Source organism: Numida meleagris, chromosome 9, assembly GCF_002078875.1.
Source record: "Numida meleagris isolate 19003 breed g44 Domestic line chromosome 9, NumMel1.0, whole genome shotgun sequence".
Taxonomy (NCBI): domain Eukaryota; kingdom Metazoa; phylum Chordata; class Aves; order Galliformes; family Numididae; genus Numida; species Numida meleagris.
Window position 1 is genome coordinate 7,403,857 of NC_034417.1, and position 25,222 is coordinate 7,429,078.

Genomic DNA, 25,222 nt, shown 5'->3' on the forward strand with positions numbered 1-25,222 from the left:
GCCCCGGAAGCGCTCGGCCTTCCCTAGCAACGCCCGGCGCCATGCCGCTGTGGCTGCGGGAGTACAGCTGGCGGCAGAGCGGCTCCGCCGTGTACCTCTCGCTGCCCGTGCGCGGCCTGCGAGTCACCGCCGCCAACATCTTCTGCACCGAGCGGTACCTGAAGGTGGGCAGCGGGGCGCTGAGGGCCGTCGTGCCCGCTTGGCTGCGGCTCGGCGTTGCTCCGTTACAAAGCACACGCTCGGCGGCACCGTGGCAGCGCTGCCCATTTTGCGGTCTTTTACCAACTGTAGCGTCTGATCTCCCTTTGCGCGCACAGCGGGCTGTGTACCTATCCCCCTAGGCTGCCCTGTCACCGTTCCTACTAATAATGCCAACACCTTCCCTGCTCGGTGGGTGCTGGCTGCCTTTTCTGTAAGCTTCTGCTTATACCATCACTTGTAATTGTAAACTCGTGGTCTGCTGTTTCTGTTTGGGTGCTGACTGTGTGACTCTTATCTGGTCTAATGGTTGTAGAACCTCTGTACGGCATGCTGAGCAAATCAGCTTGCTCAGCAGCACTTGTTGCCTGAGGTTTGCTGTGTGCTTGCATCGAGTATTTGGAACACCTGAGAATGAATTGAGAATTCGGTTATTAGTACATGTTTGGTAATTGTATTTTTATAGGTAAGCATCCCTCCCTTTTTATTCGAAGCCATTTTATATGCTCCTATTGATGAGACAAATAGCACAGCAAAGATTGGCAATGGAATCGTTTTCTTCACTTTGTATAAAAAAGAAGTGGCCATGTGGGAGTCCCTCACTGTAGCAAATGGTAAGTTCTCTGTTGGGAAAAACAGATTGCATATAAAGAACCCAAGCTGTGTGGAAAATCTTTTCAATAGCTTTGCTGCTTTTTTAATTGTATTATTTGATATAGAGAAATATTACCTTTACCTTTGTGGCTTCAGAAAGTGCATGAATTCTCATCTGTCACTGAACAATGTGGTGTCAGCTGGGGACCTTATACCTCCTTTTTTCTGAGTCACCTCCCACTCGTTCATAGGAAACTGTAGATGATATTTGTGGTGTTACTACTTTCACATTGACCTACTGCTGGGGTTGAAGTGCTGGTACTGAAAAGAGAGAAATTACTAGAAAAGCCAGTTTTGAGGGGATAAAGAGTTCTCTGCTGTAACTTTACAAATCATAATTAAAAATGTGGAACTTCTGCAGCTAGACATCTGCTAAATTAAACCTTGTTTATTGTTAAAATAGAAAGTGCAGTGGAACAGACAAAGAATGTAGTGGTTCTACTGAACACAAAACAGGGAGTGTTTCTTATAAAACTAACGCTGTGTGTTTGCGAGTCTTTGATTTTCATATTTAGAGATGGGCTTGATAAAAACTGCTTCGTGGAGTTGGAAATGTTGCATTTTCTTAGACAAAGTAGAAAAGAAGGATCTTGTTTTTATGAATGTGGTATGTCACAGTAGAACTTCAGGCCTAAATTAGTAAACAGTTTTTGTTTATTTAAGTTAACAAGGAGGAACTGCAACATCTAAGAGAGAATGCTGTTCTAAAAGCACATGAAAAGGCAAAAGAGGAGACAGAAGCAAAAAAAGTTACAAAACAGGAACATAAAAAGTATGCTTTGGAGGCTACAATGAAGGTAAATGTAGAAGGAACTCTACAAGACACGTGGATGTAACCAATGGCCAACTAATCTGGGAGCTACTTGGTTAAATGTACAAGAAGTACTCATTTTTATTTTAGTGGTGGAGAATCTTGTATGTTCTTAAAACGTATGTCTTACCAGTTATGAAATTGCTATAAAAATACTTAGACGTTGTCATTTTCCATTAGTAATTCTGAAGAAAGTTTTTTTTTTTTTTGTGAGTTCAGTTTTTTGTGACTTAAAAGGAGACTAATTATGTTGCAAAATGTTAATCTTTTGTGGCCTCTGCAAATAGCACAAGTATGTGGCCATTTGTTGTTGACAAAAATATTGATATTTTAGAAATCTTATTCAGTCTCTGTTGTGTTTTATATCAGCTATTTATTACCATTGTTATTTGGTTTGGTGTTTTTTTGGTCATTCTGTACTTTATGTGTATTTTCAAGACACTTTTTTTTTTTTTTAATTTGCTTTTAAAGAAACTTTTAAAGGTATACAGTGACCTTTTAAGATTGCACATGCTGTTTTGCCCAAAATAAATTGCAGTTAGTAGCCTTCGTAGCAGCAAGGCTATAGCTATTCCAAGTATGTACTAATCTGAGAGAAGAAATAGAAATAATGTGTTAAAATGTAGCTCTATCTTCTACATTTCCATTTATTTGAGAGATCCAGGGTTGAAAAATGGCTAAGGTTTTGAGGCAGAACTTGTTTATGAACACTGAGGTGTCATTTTCCAGAATCACTGGTAGTTAGGGCCACATTGGAAGGCACTTCCTAGCTCTCTAGCAATCATCATCAAAGGCAGACAGAGCTTTAACATCAAGTATAATACAGCAGTCCAAACAGATTTAAAAAAAAAAAAAAAAAGTATTTTTTTTCAGCTTAAGGGTGATATGCGTCCAGCACATTTTGAGTGTTTAACCAAAATGAACTTTGAAGACAAAAGGGAAGCCTGTCAAGCATTTATTTGTGGAGTACATTTTTCATTCTTTAAAGTACAGGCAAAATTGGATCATACCTCTGTTGTGGTAGTAAAATAGTTAAAATATAAGAGTTTTAAAAGCTAATCACAGTTTACTGCTAATCACGATTACTCTCACAGTTATTTTTAAGCATTTTTTGTAACTTTGCCTGTGGGCTCTTGTTAGTGATGATGATGTGCTTGGGATATGAAACTGATAAAAACAATGATACCTTTTATTTAGTCATCTTATTATCGAATGTTACATATCTCATAGTTTTATCATTCACACAGCTAGAAGAAGCAGAAAGAAAAAGAATTGAAGATCTGAAAGAACAGGAGCGGCAGAAAGTCACTAAGGAGTTGGAGTTATGGAGAAGTCAGCAAAAAGATGTTGAGAAACAAAAGAGGGTACAAAAAGAAGGGGTACTACATGAAGAAGTAGAGCAACTAAAGGAGAAGAAAAAGGAAAAAATAAACAAAACTAGAATTCCTAATGAAGAAATTTCTAAGACCAGACTCAACCCTACAAAAGGTTGTGTTATTGAGATGTATTTTAACATTCTGCAGAATGTGGATATAACTTTAGTCCTACATGTTCCTGGTTCATTGTTTATCTCTACTGTACGGAACTCTTTTAGTTTGCAGTTACTTTTGTGTCTTTATTTTCTTGCAACTCATTGAGCTAAAGCATGTGAGTTCTTAGCTCTCATTTAAGTCTTTGGAAACACAAGCCAAGTTTTGTTGTAGACTTTAGCAAAATTGGACAGAAAGTCTTTCTAAGAGTCTAATGCAAACTTTGAGGGTGGAGTTCATGTTACCACTGAAGCGTCTGACTGACATTTTTCATAGAGATAAGCAGTCTCGTTTCACTCTCCCATGCCTTGGCCCTACAGAGAGCCAATAAGGAACTAAACCAACAAAAACTTGTTCTTTTTGGTTTTGTTTGTATTGTTTGGTAAGATTAGTTTTAGGTCTTGAGCTTGCCCCACTAGAGAGCCATGTCGGTGAAAGAGTCTTTGAGAAGATTTTAAGTTCATTTCTGACAGATTATGTCGTCAGTAACAGTTTGCATGCTTTGCAGCAAGAGCAAATGCTGTTTGAAACTTTCCTTCAAAAGAGTAAGTCCAAACCTTCCTGGAGGTTTATTTCTAATAACCAGAATTTCTAGATTAAGTTTACTATGGAATTTGGTAGAAAAACAGAAGAATAATCTCTTTTCCTTCACTTTTCAATTCTAGTACTCTAATTCTCTTTGTAGGTCATGGTTCCTATAGTATGTTTTCAGAGAATTTAAAGGAAGAGCAGTTACCAGCTCCTCGATCTGGTGGTACTATTAAAATCAACTTCACATCACGAGTTTTTCCTACAGCTCTACGAGAATCTCGCGTAGCAGAAGAGGAAGAGGTAGGGATTGTTCTTTTTGTGCGGTGCTTCTCTTATCTTCCAGGATGGCAAACTATTTACTCTTTGTTCAGGAAGTTGGCAAAAATGTTACCCGTGGACTGTTCTTACGCTTCCAAGGAATACAGTCTTATCAAAAGATTTAAAAAAATACTTCCTCACCAAGCATTGTGCAGATAAAAAAGAAAAGAAAAATGTTATTTATTAAAGAAAAATTTGCAATATTGAATTCCATGAAGTACAAGGTTAGAAGTTTCTTTACTCTTATATTTAAGACTCATTGAGTTCTGCCTTAAAAAGGAGCTCACTAAAGATTACTGCTCACAATAAAGCTCTCTTGAGCTTTATTGAATAGGTATTAATAATGCAGTAACCTTACTTCTCACACAGCAATGAAATATTTGGGGAAATAGGAAATTGTTCCTGTCTCACGTTATTAAATATTTATCTCTTTCCAAAATATGAGGCAAATAGAATTCTTTTGGTAGGACTGAGTGAGCAGATAAGAACAAGATTTAATTTTTCTTTCAAAAACATTACTTGCAAATTGTATATTTGAAGTGGCTACAAAAACAAGCAGAAGCTCGAAGGACAATAAGTGCTGATTTATCTGAGCTGGAAGATTTGAAAGAAGAGGAGAAGAATCCAGACTGGTTAAAGGACAAGGGAAAGTAAGTTAGATTCCATATGAAGATTTTTTAAAATTGAAATATTAGTTACATTGTGTGAGTCTTATGTTTAATTATGTATAATTGTGATATTTTCTATTTATTCTAAATACAGATGAGGAATCTCTACACAGTAAAGCGTTTATTGATAGCTTAAAGAGGTTTTAATGTCATAGAAAGTCATGAGATGGAATTGCTGAAGCTAATGATGAACAAAATCATGAACAAATACAGCACATTTTCATACTGAAGACAGTTCAATTAGTGGAATATTATACCTAGGTGGTCTCCTGTCACTTGTACTTATTCAGAAGTTAAATACCTATCTAAAACAATTTAGGAGTTTGATAAAAACTATTGGTACCTTTATATAGCTGTGCTATACAGGAAGTTTTGATTAGGTAATCATAATCTGATGCATCACGTTTAAAATTGGTCACGTGGCTGCAAAGATGCGTCCACTTTTTACTGATCTGTACTGCTTTTAAGCACAGACACATGACTTTGCAAAAAATAGTCAATATGCTATATTCTGAGCATTAAGTTCTCAGAAAAGGTTACCAATGACCAATGAAATCTGCTAAGTCCTTAATTTTTGCTGAATTAATTCCTATCAATAAGTAGATATTTGTTTCATGATGCATCACTGTGTTCAAATCATGTTTTGCTTCTTGCTTTATACTTAGCAAAATGTTTGCAACAGGAAACTATCTTGCAGCTGTAAACGCGTATAACCTTGCAGTCCGGCTAAACAATAAGCTTCCGCTGCTGTATTTGAATCGTGCTGCTTGCCATCTTAAACTGAGAAATTTACACAAAGCCATTGAAGATTCCTCTAAGGTATACATGTATAGATTATCGGACTATTGTCTTGTATACAGCTGTGATTTGTTGCAATACTTCAGTTTCAGGCAGATCTGTGAAAAAAAATCAGTAGTGCAATTCACAATTTTCAAATTCAGAATTGATATAATGAAGCCAGTTGACTTGGTAAGATGGTAAAATATGGGAATATTTGTACTCAAGGGAAAAAAAAACCACCAACTTGGAGCACAAAAAGTACTGAATATGCACGAATACCTGTTTTGTTATGTTGTGATGTTCTTCATTTGGTGGGAAGAAAGAAGAGGTGGCAGTAGTGGTGAGGAAGACACCTTAAAAATACCATTTTTCAGTAGGGGCTGTAGCATCATCGCTGTGTATTAGCTAGCACCTTTTTGTGTGTGTATGTGTGCGATGAGAAGGGAGAGATCTCAAATAATACTTGAAAAACTTGGAGAAAGTTATCCCAGAATTATTATCTTCTGAACTAATAAGTCTTGAAGCTTATAACTTTTTCTTTTATTTCAGCATAACTAGTGCTAGAACACATGTGGTACTTCTTTTGAGGCAGTATCACCTAGGAAAATAGAATAGGTTATTTGACTGAATAAACATGTATCACAGTGTGTGTGATTTTTTAACCATGGCAATGATACTGTATTTATCAAACTGTGGGATGACTGATAGAAATCCTAGTGAGTTATAGTAGGCTATATAGTTACATTTCAATTGTTGTTTATGAAGTGAAAGGATTATGTGTAAATTAAAAAAACAAAACAAAAAAAACCCACCCCAAATGAACAAACAAAAAAACGCCAACAAAATGATGGAAAAATCTACTTCTAACTGTTTTTGGCATTTTCATTTGTGAAGGCTCTAGAATTGCTAACACCACCTGTTCCTGATAATGAGAATGCTCGAGTAAAAGCATATGTGAGACGTGGCACAGCCTTTTGCCAGCTGGAATTATACGCTGAAGGTAAGACCTTGATCTTTGTGAACACATGCACATGGATCCATTCTGACAACTGAGTAATTAGTTTAGCTCAGTGAGACTGCTCATACCTTTATTTTTTTTTCAGGAAGAACATTAAAGGAAGCCTGTACATGTCTCTTTTAGTTATGAACCTTTGTGACACGTAATTTTTAATTTTTTAAATTACTGGCTAATTGCAATTCCACTTGATTTTTTTGAATCTTAAGTTGTCGGAAAATTGATTATACTTCTAATTTAAGGAGTGCACATTAGTTTCTTTATTGAAGAAAAGGCTTTAGTGAGTTGTGTATCATCCTCCCTTTGGTCTGTTGTGTAGTCAGTCTTTCTGTGCATTGTGGCCAACCCTTGACTGTAGCAAGCTGCTGGCCAAGGAGGGTATTAGTGTGGAGTGAAATGAGAGGTCAGAGGTGAGGTTTTTGATTTGGGAAGCATTCAAATGTGAGAGGCAAACTGATACGAAACTAGGTTGCAGTAGTTCAGCTGTTCATGAAATAACATTATATTGATATTGAGATTATATCATTAGCAACTATAGAACACTTTAACTTAAAATAACCTAAAATATTTGCTTGTGAACTTTGTAGTAACGTGTCTTCATAAAACTGTATATGAAATCCATATTGACCAAGAAGATGTTTATCATGTGTAATCTTTATACAGATATCTGAATGCTGTGTCCCTGGGCTTTGTAATGCAAAGTTAAAAGGGAAAGATGATAATAGGAAGTGAAGAATGTTCAAAATGTAAATGTAGAGCTTTGCCCACCTATGAATCTCTTTGTCACTTCCTTACAATTTCACTTGCACTTGAAAACCTTATTAAAAAAAAAAAGCCTACTTATTTCCTTCCTTCCTTTTCTCATATTATTAAGCTATCTCATTCACAGCTCGTGTCTTTTTTTCTTGTTTTCATGTACTTTCATTCCATCAGTCAATTTTTTCTATCTTCTGCAGAGCACTCTTGAACACTCCCCTCATCCATAACTCCTTTACCCAGTATGCCTATGTTATAATTTAGTCTGATAGAAGCCATTTGATTAGGTTGTTATGCTTGTCTGTGTATTTATTAACTGAATGGCACACTTAGAGCAATTGTAAGATAGTGTGCAGGTAGAAACCCTGTTCTGTGAAAAGTCGTTAGGCCAAAGTTAGTTGACCTCTGTGTGTGTGTATAGGCACGTACATGTGAATGAAGTGCATCTCTTTTTGTGTTTCAAGATCTGAAAGTGTTTGTATAGTAGTGATGTTTCCATTAAAATACTTTTTAAAATAATAGGAATAAGGTATACTTTTAATTTACTGACAGCAGTTAATCCTATCGTTGTTCTGATTCATTTTGCTCAGTAGCAAATTTCAAAAGCAATACTTTATGCAGTCAGCTAGGGAACATTTATTTCCAGTTAGTTGTTAAAGAGGAAAAGATTCTTGCATAAATGATTGATGCTCTTATTGATGTATCACTGTTAGGTCTCCAGGATTATGAAGCAGCTCTCAAGATTGATCCTAAAAATAAAACTATAGAAAAAGATGCAGAGAAGATTCGACACACAATTCAAGGAACAGTGCAAAATTCTTAAAAATAAAAAAGCTTTTTGCAGGGGGTGCCTTTTGAGGGCATCAGAAGGAGCCTTAGTTCATGTTCCCTTCAGTATGTTGTTAACTAGACTTTTTTGTTTTTCTTGGAATACCTACTGAATTTATAAAATATTGGATGTATGAATTGTTATTTTTGGCAAATATAGTACTATAACAAATACGATAAGATATACTGTATATCATTTTGATACGAGGTTGTCAAGTTTTTCTTTCTGTGACATATCAGTTAGGCTAAAGAATAAAACATACCTTTTGTACTTGTTACTTAGAACCAAATAAATTATTTGTCTGGAAGTGTGTGCTGAATCTAGACAGTGAGTTTTCAAACAACTTCAGTAGCTCTCTATAGTCAGCACTGAACTTCTCTTCCTGTTCTCCACCAAAGACAAAACAGTTGTCTGTGCTCAGATGCTAGTGGAAGGATCTGCTAGGAAGTCTATGTGAAATATAAGTTTAGTAATTTCATAAGTTTTATATGGATTTGAGATAGGAAATATTAATTTTTTTAAATAATTCTAACGTGGGTGCTGTAAAATTAAGTAGTCTGAATTTTTGTGCCTGTTGAGCACTCGTCATTCCTGCTGCAGTCTGAAGGCTCTTTTTTTTTTTTTATATGGTTTCCTCTTTTCTTTGTGGTTGTAGAGCTTGGTATATCTGAAACTAAGACAGTGAATTCATACATTCTAATTCATGCACTCAGTTTGGATAACTTCCACCTGAAATCATGAGGTAGATTTTATGTAGTGTAGAATATTCTTTTAAACAGCTGTGTACATTGAATATTTGCAGACTGTTCTGTATCATTTGTTTGGGCTGACCAAACAAGGTATTGGGAAAGAATATATAAATACATACATAGATATGTTGTTCTGTGCAATTTTTATGCTGTTGAAACAAGGAGAGGGTGGCAGGTGTTGCTTCCAGTTGCTTGGCCTAGAGCCTTGAGAGTTGTGCTGAGCTGAGTCAGGAATGCGGGGAGTAGCTGCTGTCTTATCTACAGATACGTCCTGTATTGCAGTGGAGAGAGGTGTGAATGCTTCGTTTATGGCAGTTGAAAGGAGGGCAGTGCCTCAATTAAGTGTAATACTATACTTGCTGAAATATGGTAGTTTCCTTTCATGTAATTACTGAGATGAAGCAGGGATTAAGATAAGGAGTCACCATTGAGAAGAGGAAAATGAAAGAAGCAGGTATTGGTTTTAAGTCCCTAATTCTCTGTTTTGGTTTTGGAGTCTGTTAGAATAACCTGTGTACATCCATATAAGCTCTTTGTATTGTAGTGATTTGCTATAGGCACTAAAGGCTGTTTCTGATGCAGACAGGCACCTTTTTATACTGCTGTGAATTAGACACAGTGCCCTCGCTAGAGACTGCAGAATCCAATGTGTCTGGTGGTACAGATGACACCAGCCTGTCTCATTTGACTGCATGGGGAGAAAATGGTATCAGACTTCTGATTTCAACACCTGAGCTTGCGGTGTGCATACCACCAGGCTGATGTTTAGTGTCCTGAGATGTAGCAGTGCAGAGTTTTAAAATCAGAAAATAATTAAAACATAACCCTTCCGGGAAATGACTCCTGCTCTTGACTCTTTCTACAGCTTTGAGTTTACACATACATGATACGTTTCAGAAGTTTTATTTTTACAGTTTAGGTGTGATTCAGAGAAGTGCGTCATCAATGTGCTACATCCTTTTGGGTACCTTTTACTTGTAGCAGTAAAACGAAGTAACTGAAATATTGGCACTTATTCCCAGAACAACTGAAACAACAAAGTCGGAGTTCTAAAAGTGTCTGGTCTGTGAGAAAGCAGACTCGTTTCTACAGAGTATGCTGCAAGTTGGGGTAGTCATGAGCCCTACTTCTGTCAATGGTGGTATTTAAATAACTGTCTTGAGGTGACCAATGAGTGAGTGTTCTGAAAATGTTTGATCCATGGGACGGTATGTATGTATAGGGCAGCATCTCTGCAGTAGGTGCTATAGCGCTGTATTCGCTTGAGGTTGTTTTAAACAGCGAAACCTGAGGCTTTGCCAAAGAACTGCTGGTCAGGAGCGTGCTGAGCTCCAGCATGCAGGAGAACATGGGATTGCCAGGATTTGTGCAGGGAGGAGGATGAGGAAATGTTTTTTTTCTTGGTGTTGGGACTCAGAGGCATCTTCTCAGCTGAAATCCTCTTGCCCTGCTAAAGAAGCAGGTTTCTCTCAGTCTTCACATACCAGGGCAGAACATTTCACGTTTGTTCATGTCTGTGGTCAGAGCAAACGTTGTGCAAGGCAGGTAGTGAAGTACCCGGGGGCAGTAGGGAGCTGCACGCCTCTGGCTTCTGACCTTTAGTCATCTGGGGGCAGGGAGAGATGAACTCGTGTTGATGATGTAGTAACAAAACTTGAATTTGCATTAATTTCTGCATTAGCGATAGGCTTTTCAACATACATTCCTTAACGTGGGACAGCAACAGTAAGGGTAATAAGAAAATACGTGTAAGAGTAAGGCGTTGTGGTTGTTCGTTTTGGTTTTCACTCTTCGCTCTATCAAAGGAGTGTTACACGCTCCCTAAGCGGAGCTCCTGCCCGCTCCCTTTCCCAGTACGAGCGTTCCGTGCCCGTAGCGCGCCGCGCTCGCCCAGGAGCGCTGTCTCTTTGCCCGGAGCTCCGGCGGTGACCCCGCAAAGGCCGGGCTGCTCCGCGGCCTCGGCGCCGGGCTCGGCGATCCCGCTGCGGCCGCGGTGCGCGGCGCGGCGTTGCCATAGCAGCGGGGGCCGGCGGGGCGGGGCCGGGCGCGGCGCGGTGCGCTTCGGGTGCTGTAGTTGGCGGGGCGGTCGGGCCGCCGGGCCGCGGCGGGGCGCGGACTACGCTCTCCAGGGCGCCCCGGGGCGCCGCCGCCGTGCGCAGGCGCCGGCCCGGGCGGTCCGTGTTGTTTTGTGGCGGCGTCACCGGCGGTCCCGCCGGCGTTCCGTCGTCCGCGGCGGGCCCCGCGCTCAGGTAGGCGGCGGGGCGGCCCCGGGGGCTGCCGGCTCCGGCCCGCTCCGGCGCGCGGTCCGCTCTGCGGCCGTCCGCGGGGAGCCGGCCCCGGCGCGGAGGGGCTGCTCGGAGGGGCGAAGCCCGTGGGCGCCGGCGCCGCCGCGGCCGCTCGGGGGTCGGTCGGGCGAGGGGAGGGCGGGGAGGAGCGGGGCGGCTGAGGGGGCGCTCCGGGTGGAGCCGTGGGGGAGCCGTGCCCCCGGCCGGGCCCCGCCGCGTCGGGCAGCGCCGCGTGCCAACTTCCTGCTCTTTCATCATCCCCCCGCCGCGGGACGGGCGGGCGGCACCTGCCCCGGCCCGGCGGGACGGGCTCCTGAGGGCCGCGGGGAGGGGACGAGCCCCCCGGGCACACGGCGCGGGGTGACGCTGCCGGGCTCGTTCCGGCTGCGGGGAGAACCGGCAGCGTCCGCACGAGCTGGGGCGGCGGGCCGTGACGAGCCCCCGCTCCGCGCCGTTCCTCCGTCGGCACCTCGGGTCTTGCGGCCCGGCGCGTCCTCGCGCGGCGGGGGCCCTGCGGGCTGTGCGGGTGCCGGCTGGGTGTTCTGCTGCTGCGGGCGTCTGTCCGGCTCCCGTGGGTAAACAGGATGTGGTGCTCCGGGTGCGGGGCTGTACCGGCAGGACAGGTGCCTGCCAGCTTGTAAACGTCGTGCTTCCGCCCCGCGCTTCGTTAGGGCGCCGGGCAGCGCGCCTCTGTGGCTTCCAGACGGGCATAGAAAAGCAGATGTCACCGGAGGTGTGGGGCGGTTTGGGCCTAGAATTATCTGCCCGCTTCAGGCTGAGGTATGAAAGAACTTGAACTGTAACTTTCTTTTGGAAAAAAACAGCGGCAATAAAGACATCTTTTATTTAGTTTGTTATTTTTGAGTGGCTCTGGCATACGGATGTGTGTGCTGTACTCTTGGATCCCCCCTGTCCCTGCTGGTGTGGGACCGGAACCCACCGGCGCCTTGTGGATGTGTTAGCATGTTTGTGGGCTTGGTCTGTTGAGTTCCTGCCCACCGCTACGTTATTTCTAATACCTTGTGTGCAGGGAGACTCAGTACCTTGGGCTGGTAGGGGACATGCAGGCTCGTAGTGATCTCTGTTTTTTCAGCACACAGAATGCGGGTTGGGCTCAGGTTGCCATCAGTCCCTGGGATAAACTGAAGTGCACGACTCTGAGCTCAGATCTAGTTATGACTATGTATGTCTTATTAATCTTTCACAGAAATAAGCAGCTTAACTGTTGATCGCAGTTCAGGAGCAGTGTACCTGGGTATTTTTTTTTTATTAAAGCTTTGCAGGCTGTTTTATTTTAGAACTAAATAATTCTAAAAAGCTTTACTTCTGTGCTTGTAAGAATACGGCGACCCTGGAGATGCCTTTCAGTCTATCAGAACGTAATCAACTAATATCAGAACCACGTTGTCTGTCATTGTTTTGATAAATATAACGGTTATACTTATCAACTTCAATTACTTTGTAATTATTCTTTTTTTATTCTATTCCGTTCCATACTAGGAGAACTTTTTTTTTTTTTGGAGATTGATCACCTGTGTGCAGTTAGCTGTCCAGTACTGGTAGGACATTCAGGCCGGGTACAAGATAAGTAACTCTGAACTCAAGGCTGTTCATCAAGGCCAGCAAGTAGTGCAAAATAACGATTGTTTGGCTGCCTGTCCCTGTTTGATTTTGAATATCTTTGGGTTACAGAGATAGCCCCCGTGCTGCTTAATGGAGGGAACCTGAAGCTGTGGGTTAGGGAGGGTAGACTGATGTTTAATAGCTCCGTGGAGCCTGTATTTGTTAGAATTGGTTTCATGCAGCGCTCCGTTACCTGTCAGCCTGATTTGGGAGGAGGGGCAGCACATTGTAGCATTTGTGTTGCTGAAGCCAGAGCCATGCTGAATTGCCTGGTTGGCCAGAGGGGGACGGATATGACTGCGTCCAGCACCAAGTCTGCTGCGAGAAACTGCCCTTTCAAAATTTATAGATGCCCTTGTATCTACAGAAATGCATTTTTTGTCTGTGAAAGGATTTGCATTATGCAATTTCAGTGCTTTTCCTTTAGCATTAAGATGCAGTGTGACTGGATTTGCTGTATGGTGAAACTGCAGCCTTCATTTATTTCATCCACAGGAGGGCTCAGACTCACAAGTACGATCTGTCCCATGTTTGCCTTGAAATACAGCGGATAAGCAAAAGGCTTTGTTTTCAATGACAGTGAAGTCGGTGTTCTTATGATCACTGTGTTTGCTGAAATGTAGAATAATGAAATGGGAATGTTTTGATATCAAAGAGAATTCCTAACAGATAACCTGAGACGAGCGGTGTTTGCAACGTAGGCAGCAGCGTTTCTGGGGGATGGCACGTTCTGGTGCTGGCAGCCCGCGGAGCAGCGCTGCTCCTGAGCACCTGCTTACATTCAGGGGAGGTCAGTGACAGCAGGCAGGTGTTGGCCTGTGGTGGGAGCTCTGCAGCACAGTCTTTGCCATTCCTTACTTTGATCGAAGAACACTGTTTGGTTTGATTTTAATAAATAAATAAGTAAAGGCTGATGTCCCCTAGCTGATACTCCAGGAAAAGTGCTAGTGAAGGAGGGAAAAGATACAAAGGGCAGTGACAACTATAGTTAGATTGGAGCTTCATAATGGAAATGGGATTTCTCCGTGGGTATGATAGCTACGGTGATTGATACTTCTGCCTAATAGCCTGGTCATGATTGTCATCATTGCCGTGCACCTGGAGGAATCCCAGATAGATTCATCTGAGTTGATGAGGAAAAAGGAGTTATTTTAGAAAAAATGCACAGTTACCATAGTGTGGAAGTACTAGACAAACATGGACTGTATTCTTGAGAAACCTAAATGGAATTGGAAGTTCTGTACTTTGCTATGCACATTTCTAGTCACGCTGGTGTGTTTAGGTGTTCTGTTTGTTTATATTTTCTGCAAAAACACGCTGGGAGTGAGGGTAGCGTTGGTGGTAAAGCAGAGAGGAATTCCAGAAATGATTGGTTTCCTGTGTTCTCACCCAGAGCATTGAGGTGTGAGAAATAAAGCAGATGCATCAAGTTCTCAGAATTCTCCGTCAGCAATATGAATGAGATTTTATACCAGCTTCTTTATTGAACCATGATTTCCTCTGCTGTTTTGCTGTAGCACAGACGCTATAGGCTTCCTGTACTGTCTTTGGGAAGCTTTTGTTTTTTTCCTGCAGTGATATTGCTACGGCCGATTTTATTGAACAGTTGAGTTTTTTTTTTAATTATTATTTTAAGGAACAAGAGATGCATTAAATTTTTTTTGAAATCTTTCAGTTTGTTAAGAACTGAAAGTAGTCTAAATGTGTAACAATATTGAATATACTGGGTATTCCTCATAGAGGAGGAAAAAAAACATGGAGGTAGCTGCTGCCAACAGCTGTCCTGAAAATAGCCACCCCAGTCATTCGGCAGCGCCGTAACCATGAAATCTCTACTTCAGCTCTTTTTCCGTTCCGCTTCTGTGCTCCCTGGCTACTCTCAGCTTCTTTGGAATCAGTATGTGTTCTTGAAGGAGCTGAAAGAAAGACGTTGCCCAGAAGAGAGTTATTTTCAAAAGATACTAATCAGTATCTTCTCCAAAAAGGTGTTTTTCTTCAGTAAATTCTGGTTCCTCTGCCTGTAACAGTGCAGAGATGACTTCACCTTCTGAAGTGTGCCTTTAAGCAAGGGTGCTTCAAACAAACACGTTTTAAATGTAACTATTGATGTATTGGCTGGTGCTGCGTGTGGGTGGCTGTTAGCTAGCCTGGGAGACTTCTGACTGGCTGGAATGGATATGTATCAAGAAAAGCCATATTTCAAGCAAAGAAAAATAACAGGAAATATGTATAAAATTATGTATTTCTTTGTCTAAATTGCATTCTTTCTTCTTCTTCCCCTCAGTTCCACAATAACAATATGAGACTTAACGTGTAGTATATTGTGATGACATGATCTAGATTATTTTTTTTTCCTTCTATTTTATTTATTTAACAAGAGAGCAGTGAAATTATTTATCTTGCATATTAAAATAATCTACTTTTACTTGCAGCGTGCTTTGAAAATGTCTGAAAACTACAGTGACAGCGATTCCTCCTGTGGCTGGACTGTCATCAATCATGAGGTACCTGATCTCTAATTAGCAAAGTTCCATCAGTTTGAGACCAACTATATGGAGCAGGATATTGTTTACGTCTGGTAGTTTTCATTTTGTATGGGCCTTGTATATCAGCAGAGGATATGGATGAGAGTTTTAGAGATAGGAAAGTTCCTTCCGTAAGGCCATGCACAAAAGCAGTCTAACTGCTGCGTAAGGAAGGTGGGGTTGTGAATTGTGTAGCAGCAGATGAGAAGAGCTGACAGGCTGTGTGTGCAAGGCAAGAGTGGTTCCTGGTGTAAAATACTTGTCTTTTAAAACGTATTCAGTTAATGTGTGGAGCTCTATGAAGTGTTCTACAGCAAAATGTGTTTCTGCCCATCTCTTGGCCTCTGCTATAGCTTCATTTATCAGTGAAATGCTGGATTTGCCTTGTTCTCTGATCAGGTCTTGGGATATAGCTGCTTGTGAAGTCACTGTTATGTCTGGGCAGCGCTGGATTAACTTGAATGTTTGTGTTTCCTACTTCGTGATGTTTGGCTAACTGTATAAAGGACAGTGACTTTCTTAAAAAGTAAATGAATTCGTAGCACAATAAAGCTTTAGACAAAAAAAGCGCGAAGGAATTAAAAGTCTGTTGGGATGGGATTCGTTGTTGCTAAGGTGTCTGAATCTGATCTTGATTTCTGCGTTTGCATCGTATAGATTAAGTCAATGCAGTCAGTGGAGTTTAGAGATCAGTAATTCTGATCCTAAAGTAGATATTTGTATTTGATCAAATGATTTTCTGTACTGACTTCACTGACTGCATGGACTGCAAAGACAGCTTCAACAGCTGCCTTTAAGGTGCCTTTAAGGTTGATAAGAGGAATGTTTTACCCTTCTTTCCTGGAGCAGTGAGCAAGGCAGGGCAAGGTCATTCAGGAATTCTCAGCAGTTCTATACATCTGTCTGCATCTCCAGTATACCTCCCTCCTTTAGTCCTGAAGATTTTACCTTCTCTGATCTTGGTTGATCCACGCCTTTAAATTTTTTACCGTTTTTATTACTTAGCCTTGTCCTGTAAAACAAGCCAGTAATCTCTAGTGTAAAGGAGTTTCCTAGAGTGACACAGAATGGCTGTCTGTGTCTTCTTGTCTGCACAAAAGCATTTTCAAGAAAGAGATGTACTCAAGATAGTACATTCCTAGGAGGAGAGTAGGAACTAATGGGAAAAGATCATGAATACTGATTGACTGCTTCCTCCTATTTGCAAATTATAATGAAAATCAAGGTAATTTGAGAGGCGAACCATTACAAGCTTGTGTTTTTACTCAAATTTTGGCAGCCTAGTCCAGTTTCAAAAGCAGTAGTGGTAAACAGGTATAGTTCATGGTTTTTGGATGCTTGGACATGGTTTTGCTTTTGTTGTCTGCAGCAATACTCTAAACTATTTGAGAGATGGCTTAAACTTCTTTTCCTTTTTCTGGAGGGTGGATGACAGGTTCAGAATCCTGTCAGCAAAGGAAGAACTGAAAACTTAACTTGCTCCAGCCCTCAAGACCAAGTGGAATACAGAGGCGCATTGGCTGTGGCGTTTCACAGAGCTCTAATGAAAATGAAAGGGTTTAGAAGTTGGGCCACAACAGCTGGGTTACTCAGCTATGAGTTGCACGCTTTGTTTTCATACTTGGGATGGTATTTTGCTGAAAATGAATTACACGGTCTAAATAAATGAATGCAGTACAAGATCATAGGAAGGCGGGGATTTGTGTAGACAAAGCAGAACAGATTTTTATTTGTCCATTAAAAAAGCAGCCACAGACAACTGAAACCTGAAACACAAAGAAATTTGTATTTTCTCCCTGAGATTTCACTCAGATTTTATTAAATTACTTTTAATTGAGTGGCATGTTTCTGCAAAACAATTGAGATTTAAATGACGATACTTCTGTAGGCAAGGGGAAAAGTCTGGGTTGTTTGGCAAATTACTCAAACAGTTTATTTGTGACGCCTATTAAAAAGGAAGATAACTCTGTAGTATGATTGTGGAATGCATGTGGAATACTTCCTGAGTATCAGGTCTTCCTGAAGTACAATCTCTTCTTAAAAACAAAAGCATCCATGTTTGCTTAAGCTCTGAAATGAGGCATGTAGGGAAACTGATCTGAAAGTATCGCTGCTACTGTAATTTCACACCTGCTGTTGCAAAAATAACTAGCTCTGTTTACAAAAACAGCTCAAGTTATTTATGGGTCAGGGTGACTTAGTGTTTTTCAGTTAGGTTTTGCATGCTCATAGTTTTCTAATAACTTTGTGTCCCACCTGTTCCTTTAAACAAAATTTGTGATACGAAGTTTGAATATTCCGGGTTGTCAGACGTGTTGCTGGGCTACAGTGCCCTGCAGACTCTGAGCGTTGCTTATCTTCAGTTCCTGCTCAGCTCGGAGGTTACTGGTGACTGGCAGCTGACGAATAACTCAGGCTCCTTTCTGGATTTAAGACAGCAATCCAATTTACAGATGCTTGTTTTCATGGTGTCAGGGATGTATTAGTACAACAGCCATTCAGGTTTGCTAAAAATAGTTGAGGCGGAGTAGAGTTGTATGTATTTTTTCCCTGTAGGCCTGTAATAGTTCATGTCAGTACTCTGGAAGGCCAGTTCTTGGGGTGTGTGTTTACATACAACACATGGACTTGTGCCAGAATTGGATTCCATGTTCAAAACTTAATTGGCAACCTTCTCTGTTCTTCTGAATTCTATTTAATAAATGAATGTAGAAAAGCTAATAGAAAATAGTTATTAAGGTAAAAAGCTTAGCATAATTGATGGGTCGGTTATGCTTTTTTTATTTAGAATTGTATTCTTTGGCCCTTTTAGAATTACAGTCATTCTGAGTATTGCACTAACATTTCTTTCCTTTCCTGATAGTCTATAATTAATGGGGTTTCTCTCAGTTACGTTCATTTAAAACTCTTTAACTCCAGGGTTCTGACATAGAGACGGTGATTTCAGAAAATGGAAGCTCAAATGATAACCATGAGTTTGTTTCTGAAGAATACGTTTCTCTGCAAGAAGAAGAGCAACCAATTGATTTGCAAGGTAAGATACTGAAAGCAGAAATCATACAAAAAATGCAATTATCTGTTGTAGTGTTGGCACAAAATTATTATTTTCAATAGACTTTATATACTCTGTAGACTGAAAAATGTTCAGTAATCAACTTCATAAAATATTTTTTCTTAAAATAAATGTAATCAGTAGGGTCTTTCATTTTGTTAATATTTAACATGTTATGGGGTAGCGTGCAGTAGTTGAATTGTAAGTTTACAGTAGTAGTACCAATTAAAAAAAAAAAAAGGGTTAATACATGGGGGCTGCTTCAAAAGTAATGTCTCCTATTTTGCTACGTTGGCCCATGCTGTCAGAGGTGGATGTCTGTATGGCAGTGGAGGTTGAACCTTCCTGGCAGTATTCCATTAAATAAATGGTACCCATTGACATTCTTTGATGCTTGCTGAATGTTTCTGGAGACCTAGCAGTGGATGTGAGCTCAGTGAGGTGGTGAGTGGTGCATTTCAGTGGTGGCAACAGTGGGTCACCTTTGCTGGTGCAGATTTTTAGCAGTGCATAATGCAGACTCTTGTTCATCACTGGTGAATATGCACAGCTGATGGCAGTGACTCTGTTGAAAAACAGTGTTTTGTAGCTGAGAATTTGCTCTATCAAATAGTGTTATTGCACTCTTTGTATCTGTTCTAGCTTATTAATAGATTTAATAATCAATTAATGTTAATATTGTTAGGAAAGCATAGACAGACTTAACATATTCTAATAGTACATGGGAATGAGGAGCATTTGTAGAGCTCTTAGTTTTAATCCCACGTTTTGTTTTGTTTTTCTTTTTTCTTTCTGTAGCACAGGATAGCACTGATGGAGAGGTACCAGTGGTAGATAATACTCTCTCTGCTTTTGAGGAAACTCAAACAGTTCCAGAGGTAATCATGTATTATTTTATTTGGAAGTTTCTGCGAGCCCTACCTCATAATAGAAAACAGTGTTTTGAAGGTATACTGATTTTTTCCTTTTTTTTTTTTTTAATGCATTAGGAACTCTTGCTGTTTTTTCAAATTAATCTATGTTTTATGTATTTGAATAATTTTTACATTGTCTTCTTCCTTAGGAAAGAAAAGAAAGAGTCCATGATGATAGTTCCTGTATAGGAGCAATTAGTGATGATTCTGACATTGTTACACTTGAAGCTCCAAAAGGGGAAGAACCTCCAAGTCAGGAGGAAGCCCCAGCTGATGGTGAAGAAGCTCACAGTTCAGAGGATTTTAACATGGGTTCCTCCTCTAGCAGTCAGTATGCATTTTCCCAACCAGAAACTGGTAAGGGTGATAAGTTACTAAGAAATTCTGCAAAAATCTTTGCTTCGGAAACATGCTTTGTATGGAGAAAGAAAATACGAGTTTTGATGAGTGCATATCTAAATATTTGCAATCTCTGAGACTACTCTAGTTGTCCTAAGTCTTAAGATTTTGTCCAAATATGTCTGCGGTCTTTTTTTTTTTTGAAAGCATTATATACAGTGAAGTGTTGGCTATATTAAACAGGGACTAGATTTTTAACACACTTGTTTTGCTTCTAGAATAATTGTAGGTTTTCTTTTGGCCATTTTTTTTTTTCTTCTGGGGAGTTGGCAGCAGATGGCTGGCTACTGGAATAGAATGACTTTTACGAGTCCTTGCTGTGACCCCAATAGCTTAACTACAAACATCTTTTGCTTACCCTCTGCCCGTATTTTTTTTATATGTATGTGTATTAGGATAATCCCAATATTTTAACAGCACTGCAATGCATGATGTGCAGGAGGAAGAACTTGAATATTTGGCCAATTTAAAAATAAAATCAAACCTTAAACAAAAAACTTACTGTTATGTTACTATTCTCCTTTATAATTCTGTTGGGCTGCTTACTTATATTTTTTTTACATTGTATTCTTTGTAACTGTTTTGTGTTACTGATGTTTTTAATTTTTCAAAGTAAGTTTATTTCAAGGGAATGATTTTACTTAAAATACCATTTTATCTCAAGCAGTATTAAACATGTTCAAAAGTTCATATATTTTGTGGTGTCAGTTGATACTGGAAATTGACAACTTACCCTCTAATTGTGACGAGTTACAAAACTCACCTTTAAGCCTTCTAGATGACGTAAAATTTAATTTAAGGTTTAGTTTGGTTTTATTTTCTCTTTTAGGGTTGAGTTCTAAAAATGTTTTTGTTTTTTTTTTCTTTCCTGATTTTGTACACAAAAGTCAGTTGGCTGGAGGAGCTGAGGAAGATTCCTGATTATGTAAGGGGATGGGGCAATGAGGTGAAAGAGCATGTGTCTCGCAGTCTTCCTTTCCAAGGTGGTGTGATTAAATTTGATCAGCTTGTGTAAAGCTGATTTCTTATGGCTTGCATGGAGTGTTCTTAAAATTATCACTACCAACCCGACGATCTTACAGTAGTGATATTCCAAACAGATGCTGAAAGCCAGTCTTCACCGAAGTTTGGCTAAGCTGTCATTCTGTTTTGTTCCTTTTTCTTTTGAAAAAATGATAAATTTACTTATAAACTTGGAATGGAAATCAGTGAACTTGTAATACGTTTTGAGGAATGATACTTGCTGGATTCAAAATCTGTGTGACTGACAAGAAAAATTTCTTCCTTCTGAAGTTGATTTCAACATGGTCTTTACCACTCTGTGTTTAATTGACCAAACATCACAGAAAATGTCAGGAGTCCTTTAGCATTTGTTTTAAATATAACTGCTAAATCTTTGGCATTTGGTTTTCCCACTTTCCACCAATAGAAGCACTTGCTGTCCACTTGTTTTCTATTTTTTTTGGAAAAGGAAGAGCTTCAGATTTTCTGAATGTAGATACTAAAACATCCTTATGAGGATTATCTGCTGTGCTTGCACTTGCAAACCATTCCTTTGTAGGTTTAGGCTGTCCTAACTGTGCAAACAGCTTCACGAATGAAGCAAGTTAACTAGCAGATGGCTCGTGTGCTGCAATAAGTTACTTGTAGGATCTGTACAGAAATGTCAAAGAAAATCATATTAACTCACACTGGTACATCATTTGCTTTCTAGTCTAGTTCTGACCCTCTAAAATATTAGCAGTAGCAAGAATTTTGGACTGCTACTGTGGTCACGTTTTGTTTCCTCTATGCTTTTCCATCCTGTTAATTTTAGAGTATGGCTTTATACAGAATTCTTAGAGCAGCTGTAAGGCAATATTACTGACAACTTGCCACTTGACAGCTAAACACCTCCCACTGCTCCAATAAGCAACAATGACACCTGTCTTACTGAGTATGTCTGGATAATCTCTTAGAATGCCTGACCTCTGCATCTTGTAAAACAAACTAAACCAACTCCCAGACCCCACAACAACAACCAGCCTCTCTCCTGACCAGTTTCTGAGTGCTTGTCTTTGTTGTCCAGGACTGAGGAAGTATGCATCTGCTTGAAAAGTTATCCTAACATAGTGTCTTTTCTTACAAGTTGTATAAATTAATTTAAGAATCTTCATGTCAAATAGCAAAGTGATTTATCTGTATTGCAACTTCCACTTGGTCTGTTTAGTTTGACTAATCGACTAAAATGTGTTTTCTAGTTAGAGGAATTATCTTGCATTATCTAACATGTTGCTTGTCCATGGAGTCAGAAATCAGACGTGTATTCCATATACTAATTGGTGGTCCTTTGTGAAATAGATGCCATCGCTTCTGTGAGGTTGGATGTTTTCTGTTTAGTGACAAATCTTTATTGGTAATGCTTTTCGTAGATTACTGCTGGCATTGCTTGGCGTTCTTGTCAGTTCAGTGATTATATGCATGGCTTTGCTCAACAAAATGGTTTTCAGTAGTGAAATGTTCAAGGACAGTAACTCTGCATTCATATGTCTAAATTTGATGATCTCCACTAAGGGAATGAACAGCTGTATTTCTAGAAGGGCTCGTAGCATTGTGTAACTGCAGGCATCAAATGGAGAAACGTCCCAGCAGGAGCACTTTGTCATGTGCTGGAGGCTTCATTGATCGCACTGAATCTATTCCAGGCATATGAGCTGGGTACATGAGCACAGAACCACTTGTTCATCCTGCCACTGCTTCCCCTTTCTATTTGCCTTACACTTGAAGCATATGCTTTCAGTGGAGAGAGATGAAATAATCATTGCTTATATGCTGGCCTCTATCCATTTATTTACAATACATGCAGTAAACGTTTGTACCATGAATAGCTACAAGCAATTACAGCCCTACTGTTGTTTTTCCAGTTAGAATATAGCTTTTGGGCCTTGCACTAACAAATGCTATCATAAATACCATTATACAAAAATAAAACCCCCTGAAAGTTAACTTTCAGGGTTACAGTTGGTTCTTGTTTCAAACCTTGACCAGTCCATTATTCTAAAGCATTGGCCAGGTAGTAAGTGTTTGGGATCCACGGCATTAGGCAGGGACAAGCACAGAGGCACCTGCGTGGTTCTTTTCCTGCCTGGGATTGGTTAAAAATGGTGGGTTGATTTTTTTGTTTTGTTTTGTTTTTCTCAAAGGTTGGTAAAGAGCTAGCAGGTAGCATGTGGTAGTTTTTAAAAGTAATCAGAAAGAGAGATTGAAATAAATATATGATGTAAAGCTGTATTTGGGTATCATAATACCTGCACTAGTCAAACTTCAATGGAATTTTATCTGCAGCTGCACGTAGATCACAGGGAGAATATACTAAAACAATGCCTGTGCAGTTCAGGTGGCTTTCTTTTAGCAGCTGTACCTCTTTTACTATGAAATAGTTGAGTCTCGATATCTGTAAGAGAAGGAAATCTGAATTCTTAACCTTTCTGCCTCTCCAGGACTTGTAGAGGGAATACATGCAGATATTTTAAGAGGCAGCATTGTCAGAAAGGTACACTTTTTAATGGGTGGATTAGAAGATATGGGGAAGTGTCAGGCAGTTTTTGCTGATACTGTCTTGATTCTCTATCTTGTCCTTTTAAAAAAAGAATTTTTAACTTTGGTTATTAAGAATTCCTTACATAACATCCAACATAAGTTATCACACTGAGAATTTTTACTTTGTTTTATTAATGTTCTCTGAGGTAAATGCCCTATACGTTTTGCATATGTGTGATGGATTTTTGTACTTAAATGATTTTCAGAGCATCAATTAATGCATTTTAAAGACTGTTCTGCGTTGGTTTTCAGTTTTTCCATCTCAGGCTAGCAATGATGAATCAAGTAGCGATGAAACCAGCGATCAGTCCAGTCCTACAGTACGAAGGCGCCGGACTAAGAGGAGGCTGATCTCTTGCTCTGAGGCTGAGAGTGCGTCGCCTGTTGATCCAGAGCCTGAACCTCCCCAAGAGCAACAACACAAGCGCCAGTTCAGTAGTGGCCTTAATAGATGCATCATTCTGGCTTTGGTGATTGCAATCAGCATGGGCTTTGGACACTTCTATGGTGAGTGTGTAGGAAGCAAAAGTCCATAGAACTGACAGCTTGCATATGAAACAAATACCATTTTATTTTGACTCTGCTAAAAATCTGAACCTAAAACCAAGAAGTAGCAACTAATATATGGATAATAAAGAGATGCCCTTCAGCAATGTCATTGTGTTAAATATAACTACATTTAGAGTTTAAAATAAATATGAAAATAAATTGTTAGCTCTTCCAGATGGATCTTTCTTGTTTTTCTCATAATGCAGTATGTGCACTTTGTTTTTCACATCTTTTCTTTCAAAATACATCTGTGGTAATGCCTGTCATTCCCACCGGTGTTCGGAGAATTGCTTCAGGCTTTTGTCTCGTTTGTACTCATCCAGTAAATGTAAAAGCAAGGCATATTTTTACAGAAGCACATAGTATCTGTATTTTTCTCTCTGGTGGATAAAAGCAAGCGGTAGGTGTCCTGGCAGTTCCTGAGTGGTTCAGGGAATCCAGGGTAGCAGCAGTTTTTCTGTGTTTAGTACATCACCTGAAGTTGAATGTTACGTGGAGTGATGCAGTGTTGAACAAATTAGCAGAGCTCTTACTGATCTAAGTCCTGATCACGTAAGACATACGCGCCACATAAAAAAAAGATAGAGGGCATTTATTTCTTAGTAATCATTTTTCATGAGTCAATTTTTATGAAAAATGCAATATTAAGAAGACTCTTGATTCAGTTTGAGACTGAGAATATGACTTTTAACTGGGTTTGATTTTGACTAATTGTTAGTCTAAATTTTGACATTTACTTTGAAAGACATACTTATTTTCACTTGACACAGGTTTTTTTTTGTTTTTTTGTTTTTTTTATTCTTAGGTAAACCTGAAGGTAAGAGTCACAAGTGATATGTTATGGGTCCTGTGCTTGTATTCAGATTTACTTATTAAATTGTGTGCATGTATGTGTACATACTCATACGTACATATGTGTATATGTACTCTTATAAAAAGAACAATGATCAAATTTTAGGAATTACTAGTGTATGCATTATTACAGAATTGACTAATCCAGTCCTGTAAAATACTTCTTATTTAGCAGTTGTGGCAAGTAGTAGCTGGTGGAAATACTGACTGGTGTGTATTGGCACGCTAGAAGTAGAGAAAAACAGAGTGGCCAGAACGATCTCTGATATTGCTTTGCTGTGGTAACTTGAGGTTTTACTTCTCTTCATCATTTTACTGTATTCAAATTGGAGTCAATGATAAATACCATCCTTTTAAAGAATTTGGAGGTGTATGAATGAGAAGTATATTTTGTAAAAATACTAAGGCTTATATCCATACTAAAGAATTCACTTTGACTTGTTCACTCACTGAACTTTTACCTCTAAATGATTTTTGTTGCTTTTTTCCCCCATATAATTTTCTTAAAATTCCTTCCTCTGTTCTGATGAGTTAGTCTATTTGAAAAAATATTTGTGGTCTTTTTGAAAAAATGTTTATCACTATGAGAAACAGAATCTATATACA

General features: G+C 39.7%; 4 protein-coding genes across 8 annotated transcripts in view; 2 read left to right on the forward strand and 2 right to left on the reverse strand.

The window, feature by feature from the left end:
- DNAAF4 (dynein axonemal assembly factor 4) lies at positions 1-19,202 on the forward strand. 3 transcript variants are annotated; one of them, XR_002441775.1, is made up of 11 exons: positions 1-164; positions 665-812; positions 1,516-1,649; positions 2,911-3,151; positions 3,878-4,023; positions 4,582-4,691; positions 5,375-5,528; positions 6,384-6,489; positions 15,179-15,250; positions 18,191-18,305; positions 19,122-19,202. XR_002441775.1 is itself a non-coding variant. In XM_021407189.1 (9 exons), exons 1-9 carry the CDS (start codon positions 42-44, stop codon positions 8,081-8,083), a joined length of 1,272 nt encoding a protein of 423 aa, XP_021262864.1. In that variant the 5' UTR covers positions 1-41; the 3' UTR covers positions 8,084-8,366. The 3 variants fall into 3 exon arrangements, 2 of the variants coding, with proteins under 2 accessions (XP_021262864.1, XP_021262866.1); XM_021407189.1 differs by lacking the exons at positions 15,179-15,250; positions 18,191-18,305; positions 19,122-19,202 and adding an exon at positions 7,974-8,366; XM_021407191.1 differs by lacking the exons at positions 15,179-15,250; positions 18,191-18,305; positions 19,122-19,202 and adding an exon at positions 6,593-7,779.
- On the reverse strand, positions 9,722-10,444 carry C9H15orf65 (chromosome 9 C15orf65 homolog). The gene is made up of 2 exons (XM_021406958.1): positions 10,396-10,444; positions 9,722-10,250 (listed from the first exon to the last, which is right to left on the reverse strand). The coding sequence occupies exons 1-2, from the start codon at positions 10,442-10,444 to the stop codon at positions 9,925-9,927; spliced, it is 375 nt and encodes a 124-aa protein (XP_021262633.1). The 3' UTR covers positions 9,722-9,924.
- Positions 10,660-11,787, reverse strand: LOC110403796 (basic proline-rich protein-like; the record flags this gene model as incomplete). The annotated part of the gene is made up of 1 exon (XM_021407500.1): positions 10,660-11,787. A coding segment is annotated over one exon (1,128 nt), but the record flags the coding sequence as incomplete, so codon positions are not given.
- CCPG1 (cell cycle progression 1) overlaps positions 10,934-25,222 on the forward strand; it is a 19,637-nt gene continuing 5,348 nt past the window's right edge. The window contains exons 1-7 of one of the 3 annotated variants that reach the window (XM_021407185.1): positions 10,934-11,087; positions 15,179-15,250; positions 18,191-18,305; positions 19,122-19,201; positions 19,387-19,594; positions 23,468-23,722; positions 24,570-24,581. In XM_021407185.1, the coding sequence (XP_021262860.1) occupies positions 15,191-15,250; positions 18,191-18,305; positions 19,122-19,201; positions 19,387-19,594; positions 23,468-23,722; positions 24,570-24,581 (730 nt within the window). In that variant the 5' untranslated portion in view covers positions 10,934-11,087; positions 15,179-15,190. Of the gene's footprint in view, positions 11,088-11,884; positions 11,904-15,178; positions 15,251-18,190; positions 18,306-19,121; positions 19,202-19,386; positions 19,595-23,467; positions 23,723-24,569; positions 24,582-25,222 lie in introns of those variants that run through there. The other 2 variants (XM_021407186.1, XM_021407187.1) reach the window with 2 other exon arrangements.

Coding starts and splice junctions, on each gene's coding strand:
- DNAAF4 (XM_021407189.1), top strand. CDS start 42: ATGCCGCTGTGGCTGCGGGAGTACAGCTGGCGGCAGAGCGGCTCCGCC. Junction 165..664: donor GCACCGAGCGGTACCTGAAG/GTGGGCAGCGGG, acceptor GTATTTTTATAG/GTAAGCATCCCTCCCTTTTT. Junction 3,152..3,877: donor CAGACTCAACCCTACAAAAG/GTTGTGTTATTG, acceptor TTCTCTTTGTAG/GTCATGGTTCCTATAGTATG.
- C9H15orf65 (XM_021406958.1), bottom strand. CDS start 10,444: ATGACTAAAGGTCAGAAGCCAGAGGCGTGCAGCTCCCTACTGCCCCCG. Junction 10,251..10,395: donor CAGCTCCCTACTGCCCCCGG/GTACTTCACTAC, acceptor GATGCCTCTGAG/TCCCAACACCAAGAAAAAAA.